The sequence below is a fragment of the Thunnus thynnus genome, chromosome 6 (assembly GCF_963924715.1).
Source record: "Thunnus thynnus chromosome 6, fThuThy2.1, whole genome shotgun sequence".
Classification (NCBI taxonomy): Eukaryota; Metazoa; Chordata; class Actinopteri; order Scombriformes; family Scombridae; genus Thunnus; species Thunnus thynnus.
In genome coordinates, this window is record NC_089522.1 from 22,852,781 (window position 1) to 22,870,099 (window position 17,319).

The 17,319-nt window shown below is 40.0% G+C and overlaps 1 protein-coding gene across 2 annotated transcripts in view; it reads right to left on the reverse strand.

Annotated features, from left to right (window-relative positions):
- LOC137184751 (cadherin-4-like) overlaps positions 1-17,319 on the reverse strand; it is a 255,065-nt gene that overhangs the window by 76,773 nt on the left and 160,973 nt on the right. For both annotated transcript variants that reach the window (XM_067592727.1, XM_067592726.1), the window contains one exon: positions 7,999-8,225. In XM_067592727.1, coding sequence (XP_067448828.1) covers positions 7,999-8,225 — 227 coding nt within the window. The remainder of the gene's footprint in view (positions 1-7,998; positions 8,226-17,319) is intronic.

The window sequence follows — 17,319 nt, forward strand, 5'->3', positions numbered from 1 at the left end:
TATACAGTACTGTATGTCAAAAATCACACTCCTTGGAGGCATAACTCTGTCAAATCTCTAACTTAGAGCATGATTATCCCCTAAATGGAAGTAAGACGAAAGAATAATTGGTAAATGCAGCTGTCTCGACTTTGTTCTGTTAGGGTCCTCACAGACTCACAATTCGAAAACCCTTGCTTTAAAAGAGTATTTTTTTTAAGTACCAAAATCAATGTACTGGAACCAATGATATTCTCATTTTTATGGCCGAAATCAAGTAACAAATATCTTTAAACTGTACAAGTGTTTTTAATGAAATGCTACAGTAAATAAGGGCAGTGCTTAAACTGAGGCCTCTGGTAGGGATGTAACTGTACACCTTCACTGTACTGTTATATAGAAAGAAAATGGGTGACAATGCTAGACGGGGTATGGGGAAAAAACAAAACAATTTAAAACCACTCACCAGAGGTCATAATACTGTTCAGTTCCATTACAGTAAAGACAACAGTGCAGGCAGAGAGTGGAGTGGAAAATATATATGTGGATACTCCATTTCTGAATGTATGTATGTGTGTGTATGTGTGTGTGTGTGTGGGTGGGTGGGTGTTCATGTCAGAGTACAAGAAAAATCTAGGCTCGTGAATTCATGAGAATAAGAGAAAGAGGTTCAATCACCATACATTTACATATAAAGAGGCTAGAATTTTTAATACCTCTTCCAATTTTTCATTTTATATTACTTCTGTGCAATATGTTGCCTTACAGTTCCTCCCCAGCAGTTGACATTTGAGAATAAAAATAAAATGCAACACAGGAGCAGGCTATCGTGTTGGAAGATGGCAATGGCTTCTGGCACATATTGAAAGTTGAGGGTCCTGTACAATGTAGTCTATAAAAAGTTCTCTTTGTCTCTCTCTCTGTTTGTTCTTGCCTGGTCAAGGTCCCTCAGAGGGCTGGCTTGTATCTGCCAGCAGAAACAATGCTTTCAAAGCTGACTTCATTAGATGGACGCCCAGGAGAAAAGCTTTTAAGGCTGCTTTAAAGGAAATGTGTCAAGCAACCTGGCATATGGTGTGTATGTGTATGTGTATGTGTGGGTAGGTAGGGGTGTGAGGTGTGATGGGGCATGGGTGGAGGTGTCATGTTCAGTTTCATCAACCAAGCGGTACATTTGAGACATGTACAATCCAGAGCCCTTAACAGGGAAGAAGAGGTGGGATAAAGGATTGTGGTAGTAGAGGAGATCATATTTTGGCATTAAGCTGAAAGAAAGACAGGATTTGCTGGGCATGAGGGTTGGAACAATCTTGATTCTAAAGCCTACAAAATTTATACGCACAAATGGCTGCAATTTTAAATGTTGGCCTAACCTTTTGGCCACTAGGGGCAGCAGAAGCAAGCTGTAAACACAATGCTGACATATTAGCACATTTTAGGTTCATATGGCAAACTTGTTAGCATACAATTGGTTATTTACACATGCAGCAGACACACAGCAAATAAGATGAATGTACGCCCATGCTTACCCCTCCTTTAGCTCTGTTTAGCTCTCCACCTACTCCTGAGGGAAATATCTGGTGCTTTAGCTGCTAAATGCTCCACTATGTTAACCAGCTTATCACTAACCTTGTCATTATGATGTTTGGGGCTGGGAAGGTAGTGTACAGTGGGTTAGTCAGAGTTTTTTTTGCTAGAAACAGTTGCCTACTGCATCTGTAAAAGACACTGATGAAGTTTTTTTTTATTTGTTTTTTTTTTTTTTTTATCAAAAAGCCATAAACAGAAAGCAGAGTATTTTTTATGTCTTGGAGGGCATTTTTAATTATAGCAGCTTTAGATGTGTGTCAAAGGAGATATATAATTGTGTATCATCGGTATAGAAATGATAACTGATATTGTGTTTTTACATAATATGACCAAGTGATAGCATGTAAATGGAAAATAGTAAGGGACCAAGAACAGATCTCTGTGGATCTCCATATTTTAGTGGTACTGAAGCTGATAATTTCCAATTTCCACACATAATGACCTTCTTGAAAGATATGAGCAGAATCTTCTAAAACTAAACCTGAAATGCCCACCAAATGTTAAAACGTTCAATTAAAATACTATGATCAACAGTGTAAAAAGCCACAGACAGATCAGGAGTAATAGAGTATGTTGAGCACAGTCGGCTGCTAAGAGATCACTTTGAACCCTAAGGAGTGCAGTTTCTTTTTGCTATAACTTGCCCTAAAATGCTGCTGAAATTTCTCAAAGAGACCATTACTGTTCATGAAAGAAATTATCTATATAAGACCTTTGCAAGGACTGGCAGTTTTGAGATTGGCCAGAAATTATCAAGAATATCTGAGCATAGTGTGGGTTTTTTAAGGAGAGGTTGTACTACTGCTGTTTTAAAACAATCAGGAACAGTGCCAGATGAGAGTAAGGAGTTTAATACATCCACCAGAAATGGACAGGTTATGACAAGGGGTTCTTTAAGAAAGTGGGTAGGAATGATATAAAGAGAGGAGTTCTTCATTTTGACAATGGTCTCGATTACATTTTCAATTGTTAGTTTATCAAAGGAAGTTAAAGTACAGTTTGTGCTAGGATGAGAGGGTTCAGTGACAGTCTGGGCAACAAATGAAATATTGTTTCTGATGTTTTTGATTTTGTCAGAGAAAAAATATTGAAATTGTTAACATTTGTCAATTAATGGTTCAATAACACCAGGGGGTAGACTTGATGTATGACTTACAACATTGAAGAGGAGTCTGGGGCTAGATCTATGTTTATTAATAATGAGGTCTTTATAATACTTTTCTCTGGCCATTTTCATTGCTTGATTAAAGGTCTTCATTAGGTCTCTCAAAGTCTGCAAGTCTACAGGCTGTATAGAACCCCTCCATTTTCATTCAGTCCTATGACATCTGCTTCTGAGATCTGATGTCATTGGTTAGCCAGCACTGAGATGTAGTGTTCGGTTTTCTAGCTCTTGAGGGAGCCACAGAGTCCAGAATATTAGTACATGTTGAATTGAAAAATAGTAGTGGCATCATTAATACTCAATGAAGAGTCAAAATCTATGTCAGAGGAGGTAAAAGCATCACAAAATTTAGCAGCTGAAGTGGAATTAAAAATGTGGGAATAGGACAGGTCTGTATTATTATTGACTGCATTATGGACCTAAGTATTAAAATGGAGTATGGCCCTTATTGTCTGTATCAAGCTTTACAAATTCTATGGCTAAAATATTGTTTGGACAGCACACATGGATGTTAAAGTCACCTAAACTCTTTTTCTATTATGGCACGATGATGGAGAGCAGTTCATAAAATTAATTTATAAAACCTATTGTTAGTTTATCAAACCAAGAAGTCAAGAAGGAACTTTCAATACCAACCTTTAACCTAACATGGACAAGAATCTTTTAACCCTTACATACTGTTCATATTCTGACCCTTCACAGTATGGAAGTACGGCTCAACTATCCCTTTATAATTAGTCCCTATACCAAATTTTGAACCACAAATATAATTTTCATCCACATGTATCTTATTGGTCATTAATAAATGGGTGAATAATTGTTCGTTAATGTTTCAGAAAGCAGAGAGAATGTTTTCTTTAGGTCTGAAACTTTTCGGTTTTAGAAAAAATACTTTAACAATCACACTATATTATGATCTCATGTTATCTAAAACAGTAAAACATAACAGCCATAATTAATTCTATTAATTATATTGAAAGTAAAGGGTGCAACAACATTTTTGAATGGCAGGTTTCATTATAACCATTAAAACCATCAATCAACACTGCCTGCAAACCACACGCCCTCCTTTTCTATCAGTTGTACACAATCAACTCTGCATTGAGTGTATTATTCACTTAAACACAACAACTGGATTGCAGATTTTCAGGGCAGGGGCAGATTGATCAGGGCAAGATTCAGACCACTGTGCTGCTGTGGCTGGTGTGGCTGGCATGTGGGGAAGGTGGTGTCGCCTTTGCATGAAAGTAGTCACAAAGGCCTTTCTTCCATTTCCTCCATGTTGTCCTCCTCTTCTAATACTTTCTCTTCAACTCACTGTCTCATTTCCACCAAATCACTCCTTCCACTCCACCACATCAGTGAAATACGGGCTTAGGTACTTTTTATAGCCCTATGACAGCTGCCCTACACTATAGGGAGGACTATATTGGGCAACCACTATGCTGGTTGTATAAAAGCTTCAGATAATATATTAAATGCTTTTTTGCACAAAATGACTGTGAATTTCACTTACATTAAAAGCACATTTGAAGGGGATCTTTTAATAGCCAGTATGAACAGGAAGAATGATTACAGCAAGGAAAACCTCTTTCAGTGTTTATATGGGCACCTGACTGTTGTTTTAAGACAGACTTGAAAAATTGTGAACCTGTCCTTTAAGTATGGATGTTTGCCAAAACTGTGGAAGTAGCAGTAAAATGCAAAAATGTAAAAAATGTATAATGTATAAAAAATGTATAAATTATCTCTGTCTGTAGTTACTGGTTGAGGGAAAGCAGCACATCCTCATCCACATTTGGCCACTAGGGGAGCTATAACCCCTGAAACAGAAAAAAATTGATCATGCTCTTTTTGGACTATGAGCCTGAGCAGCTTGTTCTCATGCTCACAGTCCAAAAAGCACCAGCACTCACCCTATCCTCCTTCACTTACTGTGTTACCAGTCTTTACAGGAGATAGATTAGCCATTCAAACACACATGTTGCCATATTCCATGTTCGGTCTACTGTATGACAAGTTCACTGACATACACATGATCCTTTGCATTCAGTCCATATTCAGGAGACCAACCCCTGCCAAGCGCAACATGCCTGTGTGCGCAAACAGGGTTTGTCAGCAGAGCGGGATGAGACAGATGTGAGCCGAGTCTGGACAAATGTATTCTTTTTCTTCATAGAGAGGAAGGCTTAGTGGGGTTGACTGCAGGGTATGGATGCCCCACATCCCACCAGTGCGGTGAGGGGCGGCAGAGGTGGAGCGAGACATGTTTGGGATGGAATGAGAGGGATGACGAGAAGGCTTGTCAGAAGCAGATGTGACCCCCCACCCCTCCCTTGCCTAAATAAGTCATGCTCCAGATCCTTTTATCTACACATGCTAACAGGTACTAGTGAGTTCCCTGAGGAGAGATGTAGAGAGAAAAAGATGTAGAGGAAAAAAAACAGAGAAGGAGACACGGAGAGCTAGAGAAAGAGCTGTGCCCATCACTGCTGCAAGAGGCTTAAATGGGCTTTTCTCTGGCCACGGTGTAATTCTAATCAAACCATGCACTCTTTTTTATTCATACTCACACAGAAACAGAAAAAGTACAGTAAGGTGATGAAATTGATTTAAAAAAGAAACAGGTTAAGCGGAGATATCTCTGCACTTACTCAAACGCAGAAGCAAACTGGAGTCAGATATCAGAATTTCTAACAGCAGCTTCACAGATTCCAAAGATTTAAAGGTTGAGTTATTTCCCTCGATCCTATTGAGGGGGGCCCACACTTTCTGACAAGCAGTCCTGCATGTCTATAGTCAACCTATAGGTTTCAAACCTAAGACACTGTATGCCCTAAACAAAGATACAACCTCTCATAGACCATACACAGTGATGCAATTTCATTGCAAAATTAGCATAATTCACACTTGATCCGACATAATATATCCACCCAAAAAATACAAACAAGTATCATTCTAGCACACATACCAGACTCACATGCTTACACACCCTAATGCTATGTGAACAGGAGTCACTGAGTGTGAAATGGATGCGGCCCCCCAGCCCTGGTGCCTTCAGCCTTAGCCAGCTGGCGGTGGTCCCAGCTCTTCCCCTCCACGCCAGTGCCTCCCCAAAACCCTGCACGCTTTGATATCAGCCAGCCCCTGGCTACCCAGACATCTGGAAGTTATTATTCAACAGAGCACGCCACAAAGCGCCATTTCCATAATGAAACATCACATTTTGTTTCAGCGCCCTGCTTTCTGCTCCTGCTCTCGCTGCATACATGTTTGTTCCAATGTGTAACGTATTTCTGACCTCTGACCCTGTTAAGCTCTCTCATTGTTTGTCTCTTCATGGCACCTCAGGATCTTCTATTAATTGACTCACTGGAAACTGAAGTAGAATAGCCAGTCATTTGACCTTTAACACCTTGTATTTAATAGTGAAGCTCACACCATGCTAACCAGTGTGAGCTACGGAAGTGCGAGAATGAAGGCCAAACTATTCAGAGCCAGAACAACATACTCATCTCTACACCCACTCCCACTAATAGATCCTTTGTTGGCCGATGTCCCACTCCGCCTCTCTATTTGTCTCTATGAGTCGAGGACTGACTTTGTGCCATCTCTTCTGTTTTCTGGGCATGCACATTCCAAAAAAATCCAGCTGAAAACTATTTATTTTCTGGTTTTAAATAGTTTTAAGTGTGGGCTCTCAAAATCAAAGTTCTAAAAGAAGTTAATCCACTTGGAAAAGTCAAATATTTCCAGTCATTCAAACTAACCCACCAGAGAAGTTTTGAGGTCCTTCTAAAATGCTGTCAAGAGCTCTCTGTTTATATATCTGCAACAGTGATTTGTGTGTGTGGGTGTGTTTGTATATGCTTGGTATTATAATTAAATGACCACTTTTGAATCAGATCACCCTGAAATAAAACATGTGGGCAAAGCAAATTAAGGTCAGTTTAATTCAGTCCCAAAATGTGCATCTTAATTCATGAACTGGTTGTGGGAAAAAATCCACATTCAAATCGTGAGAGCATAGATTTTGTTCAATACCCTAACTAGTAACATTAGACAAAAGGATGTTTGTCTGCAGTAACAGTAACAGATTTTTGGCCACAACACAAGACAGACATATTAGCTCCCCTTATAAGTTGTGTTTTTGTCCACCTGATGAATGTAAGTCCAACATTCACTTTCCATTTAGCTCTATTTTAGTTTCCACCAACTCCTGAGGGAAATATCTGGCTCCTTAGCTCCTAAATGCTTGACTACATTTGCCAGGTATTCGCTAACTTTGTCTGTTTGCCATTTGGTGCTGGGCAGATATCACACAGTGGATTTTTTGCTGAATTCAGCTGCCCGCTACAGCCCAAAAAGACGAGAGCGGTGGGACCGAATCAAAACAGTTAAGTTGTGGGCCACAAAATCAAAACGAGTTGAAAAGAAGCTACAATACTCTGTGGAACCAAGCGGAATTACATAGTAGGGTGAAAATTACCTGTTGGTTCATCACTATGAGCCACCCTTTACCCTTTGCTTTAAGCATTATTTTCATCAGTTTATTTCAAACACAATCTTAAACTGCTACAAAATTTCAGCAAGTTTCTATGGCCAAGGAATTGATAGCTGGTTCCTGCCAGAAATCAAGTTTGCCCATCAAGACTAAAAGGTTTCTTGTTAGTCATTATGTCTATTAAGTGACACATCCGACTCAGCTGGTTTTGATCTTGTCAGGAACTTCCTGACCCATCTCCTCTATGAGATGTCTACAATTGCACTGTGTTAATGAACAAGGGTCCTTAATTATGTTTGTTGTTGTTACCTAATATGATTAACACTCATGCTGATACTAACTATCAGATCTGGCCTTGTGGTGGCTCTGTAGTCATGGCGACAGTTGAGCTCAGGCTGCAGTCCTCGCATGACCTCTGACAGCTTTTAAATAGAGGAGGAAAAGTCAAGGACCCCTGGGGTATCCAAGGCACAGGATGTTTTCCAATAACAGCTTATGGCTGAGGGGAATCATACTCTCCCCCTGTGGCAGTGTGATTCTATCACTTTTAACCATGTGCTGCTGCTACTTCTTTATACCCAATCCCTCGCTCTCTAGCTCTCTCTAAAACCCCAAGGAGTTTTGACCTGATTCTTGGCTGTTACTATCACCAGACCACTGGAGAAAATGTGATAGGAAGAAGAAACTCTGGGATGATAATTGAAACTTGAAGCATGTTATTTGAGTGTCTGTGCTCGTACTCAGTAAGTGCATAACTCACCTCATTTTCATTTTGTTGTGGTGAAGGTAGGTCAATCAGTGCCAGTTGGACCACAGTCTCCCAGACATGTGTGTGTGGACCGCTTGCTGTCAGTTTAAACTGGACTGGTTCGTCTAGGCTGGCTCCCTCTCGCTGGGCAAAGATGGATCCATCTGTCCGCACGCTGAAGCTGGGGTCACTGCTTTGGAAAGCCACCGCCTCATTCCCCATGCAGTCATCAAACTTCACTGTAGACAAGAGAATTGAGGGGATTCAAGTGATTTCAGTGAAAACTAAGCATAGAAATAGACACAAAGTATGTGATGGCAAATGGGGGATCAGTTGAAACTGCTGGTTACACACACACACACAGTCATGCGAACACACACGGTACACCTGCAGTGCACCTCAGTATTAGAGATAGATAGCAGAGTGAATACTTAAAGAGATTGTATCATTGTGCCTGGTTTGACCCTGATGCATCTCACCATTATTTGCCATTGGTTATAGGTCAGAACATCACAAGGATAAGACTCTTGAGGATTGTTCTCTACAGATGCATGTGAAAAAAATAGCAGACTGATGGTGTGCTGTGCTGTTATTGTGGAGGGGGTGAGACACCGGTCTTCATACAGCTTGCAACAGAATTTATTTGTAGGCGGGCAAAGCAGGATGTCTAGTAATTAACTGCTAATTAGAGAGAGGAAGATCTAGTCATAAACTAAAAATAAAACCCTTATTAGCGAACATAGTTGCAACTTTGAAAAACAGAGTACCAAAGTGAAATTAAATAATATATCTAAGGAGCAATTTGCAGAAAATTACATACTTTGCATGTGGTATACTCATCTATAAATGTTTAGACTGTACTGTTCTCTAAGGATATATTGATTCTCTTATGTTGTGGAACTTAATGGTACTAAGCTTTTTTCCCCTCTAAGTGACAAATACTATGTTTTTAGCTTTTAATCTGAAGGCTTAATTGCTCTATGTCTGGTCTTTCTCTCTGGAAGCTCGGTTTTCCTTCATTTCATAATACAGTGAAAATGTGCTTGAGGAAACTTAAAACCAGCTTGAGATAGGTGTCATGTGCACCTACATTTATCTACTGTAAAAGGTTTGTTGTCGTTGCATGACAGCCTGTGTATCTTGATTCAGGATCCCAGTTTTCCTCCTTTGCTCTCACACCTGATGAACCGAATCCACTGTTTTCCTCTTCATTGGCTCAGTCTTTTTATGAGAGGATATAAAACATTAAACCCAGGCTTTTATCTTTGTTATTAGTTCAGCCCACCACACAACAACTTTCTGGCATTAATGCAATCTTACTAATCCGGTCACAGCTAATAATAACTCAGGGGATTGTTTACCCTGTAGCCTATTTATGTCTGTAAATATTTTACATTATTTAATTTAAACTAGAAATACCTCATCCCTGTTGTATGCCTCTGCCAACCAGTCAAGTTGCAGTTTACATCCTTGTCTGTCCAGACTCATATAATATTTGTAGTGAAGACTTTAAAGGAATTTAATAAATTCTAATTCAAATTCTAATCAGTTCATCCTTGAGTCCAAGTGGAAGCTTGTGCCAGATGTAATGAAATTCCCTCCAGTTCTTAAGATATCAGATTCACGAGAATGGGATGGACGTGAGGTCACAGTGACCTTGACCTTTGACCAACAAAATCTAATCAGTTCATCCTTGAGTCCAAGTGGACATTTGTGGCAGATTTGAAGAAATTCCCTCAAAGTGTTCCTGAGACATTGCATTCAAGAGAATGGGACGGACGGATGGACAACCTGAAAACATAATGCCTCCGGCCACGGTTGTCGCCAGCGCAGAGGCATAAAAAATGTATGTGTGACTGTTTCTATGTCACACGAGTGTTTCAAACAGTCACCTTTGGTTTAAGTATTACACAACAAAGACCCACACACACATCACATAGTAAAGAGAGCTCTGATAACATTGAGACAAATAATAGTTTTAAGTTAACAGAACATGAATTGACCCATAATGACTATTTCTACTTGATTCATATAAACAGTCTAGCACTAGCATTCTTCATTCCCTGAGAATAAAAATACATACAGAACGTCTATATCAAGTGTCACTAATTAGGCAGAAACATTAAACAGAGGTCTGTTGGGATGCATGTAGGAACTGAATGAGCCTGACTTCTGAGCATCCTTACACTATACACAAAATATTGATTTGAAACAGTAGCTAATATGCAGCAAATGAGCTTGAAATATAAAAAATGTCCTAGTCCACCTTCTTTAAAACAGAATGTTACGTACAAAAGGATGACATATGGTGAGGTTCAGATACTCAAGAAACATCTGTGATGTCAGGGCATTCTCGTGCTTGATCTGTTATAAAACTCTAAGATGAGAAGATGAGTCGCAAATAAGTGTAGCCCATATCAGTGTCCCATCCTCACTTCCTTCCTTCCGTCCTCATGGCACCCGCAGCCTTCTCTCTGGGATTACAATGTCTAGACAGCATATCGTAGGAAACCCTATAAGCTGAAGGCCTAACTCACTGCTGTCGCTTTCACTTTTTTTCTTCCCATGTCTGTATAACAGCTGAAACAGGGCTTCCATTACAGAGAAGAAACTGTGGCTTTTTTGTTTTGTCTGACCCTTAATATGTCTGTGATCATGTCAGTGTCCTTCTCTCTAAGGCCAGAGAGACAGCCACTCCAAGCTCAGTCAGAGAGGACAGCTCTTAAACAACACTCTGTCCACTCTGTGAAGCAGGTGTTGCACAAAATGTCCTGGTCTAGACAAGAGAATTTGGGGCATAAGGGATAGATTACATCAACCCAAAAGGCAGAAAAAAACTATGCTGCTCAGCAGATTGTTTTTCTCTTTGTGTAGCTGAACATCTCTAAAGACAAACCGCTAAAAATCATGCTTGTTGTTTTCTGTTTGTCTTGTCCCTTTTGTCTAATCCTAACTCATTTCTTCTACCATTATTTTTGCAGATTCTCAAAGATTAGCTTTGGAAGGGTGAGTGGGGTGGGAGACAATAACAAATACACCAGTTGGCAAACATGTGTCTGCGCAAATAGATTTTTGGAAGGCTGCCTGATTATATTAACAATGAGGAAGTTAGAACTCGAACTCAAAGCAAGCTTTTTTGTAATTCTAAGTGTTTGTATCTGTGAAACAGTCAAACTCTGGTAAAAAGAACAAGCAGCAGGTGGTCTGTTGCCCTTTCTCTTACCGTCCTCCAATCATGGTCTCATCTCTCTCTGAGCTAGGCACGCAGCCAGCAGTGCAGCAGCACTGCAGTCATGGCTGCTAGAGCCCTTTAGGCTGAGGCATCACACTGAGGATAGGGTATCTTCAATCATAACTACCATATAAGAAGGTTCTTTATTTACTTATATTTTCAAAAATAATCAGAATTCATTATTTCAAATAAAAACTGGTGAAAATAAGAGATCAATAAATATCAGAAATGAAAATAGTATTTTTAAAACCCAATTAGCAGCACAAACACATGGCAAGAAGGTCTTCAAATGTGTGTGTGAATGATTATGTGTCTATATGTGTCAGCCGTGTGATCCACCCTCCTTTCACTCAATACATGCTGTAATAGGCTCCATACCTGGTGACCCTGCAGAGGACAAGTAGGCATGTATTGATTATTATTAAGCTGTCACAACAGAACCTTGTTTACTGTAAACTAACTACTTTTGAATGCAAGGGATTTTAGTTAAGTTTCTTTGACAACAAAAATGCCTGGCCAGCTTGTTTGTCAATGATAATACAACTAGAACTGAAATGATTGGTTAATTAATCGATTAAGCGATTGATAAAAAATGAATCAGCAACTATGTTAATAATCAATGAATTGTCTGGGTCCAGCTTTTCAAATGTAAATATTTTCTGTTTCCAGTTCTTAGTCTTCTTTGGCTCTGGGAACTTGCACTGAGCATTTTTTGCAATTTACTGATATACCAATATACTGTAGATCATAGGCCAACCAATTAATGTAGACAATAATTGATATAGTAATCAATATTGAAAATACTCTTTGGTTCCATCCCTAAATACCATTAAGTCTGTATCACACTTTACTTCTTTTTTTCTCCTTATTTTTTCTTATTCTTATTCTATAATGTTCAGATGCACTAATGGTGTCAGGATAGAGCCAACTAAGCACTAAAAACCTATTTCCATTGTGGTCCTTAATACATAAACAGCAAAAGCAACATATGAACATCAAATCCATGTAAAACAGTTTAAATCAATCAGTTGTTTTTAATGAAAGTATTTTTCAATGAAAATCTGTAAAAAAGTGAAAATGATGAGTATGATGAATATGTAGGTGTATAATCAGTCCCTGTAACTGTGTTTGTGTGTACGCATTTATTTTTTATGATTGCCTGTATGTCTCAACAATGACAAGCTGAACTAACTGCACCAATACCCACACACAAATAGTGACAGGCTGCGCATAGAGTACCCAGAGGGTCTTGTTCTTGCACCAATTAAAGAAAAAGACAGTGCCAATTCTACCCCTCCATCAACACACACACACGCTCAAACCTCCAATAGCTCCTCTTTCACTCACTTGGGTCGATACTGCTATAAGAGAGATTATAAAAATCTGCCAACAACAGAGCAATGAAGCCCAACGGCACAGTGCTGCACATTAACAAGTCATCTAAAGCAATGGGCCCAGGTTGTGCATTGATCTGGCAAATAACACAGACACCCCAGTGTGCCAAGCAACGAGCCCAGCACTTCTCCACTGTCTAGTCAATGTGAGCAGTCACACCCCTGAAATGTTACAAATACTACCCTGGTATGTGCATTCTCCCACAGGGGTGTATATATATATATATATATATATATATATATATATATATACTGTATTAATATATTATTTTTTATGACTATTGCTTGGAAGTGGCAGGGAAATGGTGCTTAGTGTTGCTTAGAGGATATCATACCCAAAACACATCTTCACTTTTCTAATTAAAGTTCCCTTCTCCCTCAGCAGACAAGGACAAGGAGGAAGGGAACGCTGAAAAGAGTTGTGACCTTCTTGTGGTGTTCTCTGGACAGCCTGACAGGAAGTAGGTGACAAGTGTTGAAAGGGAAGTGAGAAAGGGATACAGTCAGGGGAGAGGGAGAGTGCTCAGGAGTGACAGAAAGAAGGTGAGAGGAGAGGGGGAGAAGGGAAGGGCAGAGAGAGAGAGAGAGAGAATGGATGAGAGGATGGAGAGTGAGTAGAGGTGGCAATCAGAGTGACAGTGAAATGAATGGAAGAACATTAGAGGAGAAAGGAAACAGGGGAAAAGCTCATAGGGATATTGCAGTTACTAAAGTGGGGATCTCCAGAGACAGCAGAATTTAAAGCTGCTGTTGAAATTGTTGAAAATATGGTGCATTGAATGCGTCAGATGTCACCCTGCCCTACAAAACAGTGAAGAAACCACTCTAAGCAGTCCAGATCTCTGCTACAATCAGGCCCATTGAGGACAAGAGAGGGGTGGGTAGAAAGAGGGGGATGAAGACAAGGAGGAGGAAAGAGGAATGGGAGGTGAGGTGCAGGTGGAGGCTGAGGAGGGCAGCGGATGGGGGCCTGGCACTAGGATCCTGGCTCAGTGAACTGGCTCTCTCTCACACAGCCACATTGAAATGGATGGGATGCTCAGATGGCTGTTTAAACAGGTTAATTGGGCTGGCCTCCCGAGAGATCAGGACAGATGGATAGATGGATAGAATGAGAGAGGAGAGAAAGAGAGAGCAAAAGTGCGACAAAGAGAGAGCGATGGAGCTCACAGAGATGGAAACAGAGGGTGGGATGAAGAGATGGATGGTGAGAGACGAGTATGGCCGCTGATCAGAGGCACCATGGGGAGTGTGCAGTCTAATCAGAGTAGAGCGGAGCTCTACAGTAGGCTGGGCCCTGAGTGACTGACTAAACAGAGCCAGGTCCGCTGTCCACTACTGATAGAGTATGAAGGAAGAACAAACTTGTGATGGGAGGGTGTTTTAAGTAGTGTTAGAAGCCCATCAGGGAGGCTGGTTCATTGAAGTCAATCATGGAGACTGGCTCATCCCTCCGTCTTTCCCAGACACCTACAAAAGGATGATGGCAGCGACCAGTTCCCATTACAAACAGTGTGCAAGAACACACAGACACAAACTAAAAGGGAACATGTACTAGACACAGATCTGTTTCAAACTTTGTATGACCATTCAGAAACTGAGTTCAGTGACAATCCATCAAACAAAACATATTCTTTTCTGAATTGAAACATAAGATGTGCATATAGCACAAAGGAGAAATATTAGAAGTATTAAACTAAACTAAAAACTACTTATCTGTCAAATATGCATCAAAGGAATGGTTGTGTTAGTACAACTTTTCAAACCTGCTTGTATTGGTTCAGTTATCTGACTGTTTTATGTTTTTTTGTGCATTTTCCGTCCATGTGCCCTCAGGAAATCCAGAGAAAGAACTAATGCTATGTTTGACAAATATAAAGCCACAACAAATTCAAAAAACACTTTTAATGAGGTGTGAGTTTTGAAAGTCCCAAAGGCAAAACTGTGATGAGTAATGTAATGTAATCACAGCATCACCAAGTTTGCTGTTTCACTGTTCTACTTCAGTGGTGAAAGAGACTGAAAGAGGCTTTGTTTGGTTGGGAGGAAATAGAGAGCTTGCAAGGGAAAAAAGATCGTTTGTGTATCCATCAGTAGGCACAGGCTGAATGTTCATTGAGAAAGAAATGAATTGGAATGAAAAAAGTGCTATCTCATTAGTTTTCTTTTTGAAAAAACACTTTCATTCTGGCCACTTTATTATCTTCTTGTTTTGAATTTTGGTCATGTAACTAGTTTGTTGTTTCCCAGTTTCTATTCCTCTAAACTTTCCCAGCATTGCTTATACAGCAACACTGTACTACTGCAGTGGACCATAAAGTGAATGTAGAATTGTGTGTGTCCTGGATATGGATGGCCTGTGGTGTCTTATGTAAAATTAAGCAGCTTTACTCTGTGTTTTGTTTGGTTGAACATCGATACACTTTACTTCACCGCACCGCTTTCTCTCGGTGAAAATCCAAAATGTCAGCCTGAGATATTAGGTTGTAGATAGAGCTTGGCAACTTTTTACCCCAAAACACCTCTCTTGGTTTGCTAGAAAATCCTATCGGTTATCACTGTCTTTTTAAATTTTAACTGAATGTATGAGAGAAGGTTTGCACTTAAGTATGGACTTGAGACAAACAAAGACACTAATAACAGGATGTAAGTGCACTGCTGTGAAATCTGGGGGCATTCCTGCAAGTGTGGAGGTCATACGCCTCGTCAAAACATCTGTGTTTATTTTAAACCTCTTTGAAGCAACGGTTTAACACCAATTAAAAGTTGCTGCTTATATGTATAGCTTTGCCAACTCATTTTTGATGTAGGTTAAGAAAAATATTGTTGAGTTAGAATTTTTTTCCCCTTTAAATTTAAACTCACTTGAAATGGTGTTGGGCATTTTTAATTGGTGTGACATTAGTACTATCAGTAGCCAGCCTTAGAGCAAAAATGTTGCCACTATTCTGATCTAAAGGTCCACTTAAATAGTGAGTGTAGAATGTAAAATTAATTAATTAGCCTACCTGACCAAATAGATTGGCTTTTGTCAGAGGATGGCTGATCTCAGAGCTGCTGGAGACTTGGCATGCACACTGCTGGCTAATAACAGACTGAAAGAGTCACACTATTTTAGTCTGTATACCTAGTGTTTTAAAATTTCTTGGGCTGCTGGAAGGTGATAAACACAGGAGGGTAGGGTCTTGCCTACTGTAATCTTCACTATATCTATCATATACTCTACTCAGCATGCCCATAGTAGAATGACTATAATTCATAATTGTGCAAAGGTACACATGCACAGTCATACACATATTCACATAGACATATACCACAAAGACATTGTTTTCCACTAATCAGCATCTCTCTAATGACTGATTAGTATTCCTCCAAACAAGCACAGAAGTGCTTGATTGGCCTTCATCAATTCTCAGCCATCTCTCCCAGTGAGGGGAACTGAACTGTTGCCTGAGCTGGTATCAGGACAACACACAATCACAGTGTGTTGTTGCCTGAACAAAAAAAAAACCACACATATAAACACACAATGCCTAAGGATACCTGTGACCATGCCTGGCATAACACTTGAATGATAAATGACTCATCAAACTAACATGAAAAATACCAGTGTCAAACAAAAAACTGCCAACTACAGAGAGTGTTTTACATTGACATAACCATCTCGATACTCCTGTAGCTATCAAGATATAGCTACATTTGTCCCTAAAATGACAACCAAAGACTCATAATTGCTTCATTCTATATTAATTTTAACATTCATTTCCCTCCTCTTTGAGTCTGCATTGTGTGTTTGTGGTGAGATATGGAAGACAGACGCAAAGAGAGCTTGACAGCAAGAGAGAGAATGAGAGAAAGAGAGAGAAAATCGAGTCTTTTGGCAATTAGGGCTGGCTTTAGTGGTGATTAGGAGAGAAGGCAGTGAAAGAGAGAGAGGGATCAGGCAGAATAAAGCCTCTCCCAGGAAGAGAAAAGCCCCTTTGTAGAAAAAAAGAAGAGGAAATAACAGCAGAATTAAAGTAAGCACAAACTTCCCCAACTTTCAATAGTGGCTAGACCAAGCCCCTAGGAAGTTCACCAGGCTTTGAAGCCAATTTGACATAGTGGACAGACCATGGACTTACAATATTTTTCCCACACACAATCATGGGAAAAGAAGCAGCTGTAAAACGGTGGATACATTTTTTTGAGCATCACAACCCCCACAAAATGGCTCATTTCACTATTAGAATTTGATCCATTTGGTCTGATAACATTTGGACAGCTTAGAAGAGTCGCACAATTGAATTATTTTATCCCATTCAAGTTAGCGGAGGGCTAAACCGGAAGTTAGCCAAAGTCTAAGTCTCTGGTGCGCGTGCTCTATAGGCACATTGGGCCCATAGAGCACAGTATGCATTCATCCGGGTATTCATTTCTTTACAGCGGGAAGTGGCTTTTTGGCTTCATGCACCACTGAGCAACTTTCAGAGGAATGAACGAGGCCCCACATTCGACACTGTATGCAGTTCTCTTTATACATCCATGGGCTGGACGGTAAGTTATTCTGGAGCACACACACACACACACACACACACAGACACACACACACACACACACCCAAACACACACACGTAGTGGACACAACTAACACAATCAAAAGGTATTTACACAGCCAGCCACAGCTTATATCCCTACGCTCCTCTCGTTCTCTCACTGCAGTCACTT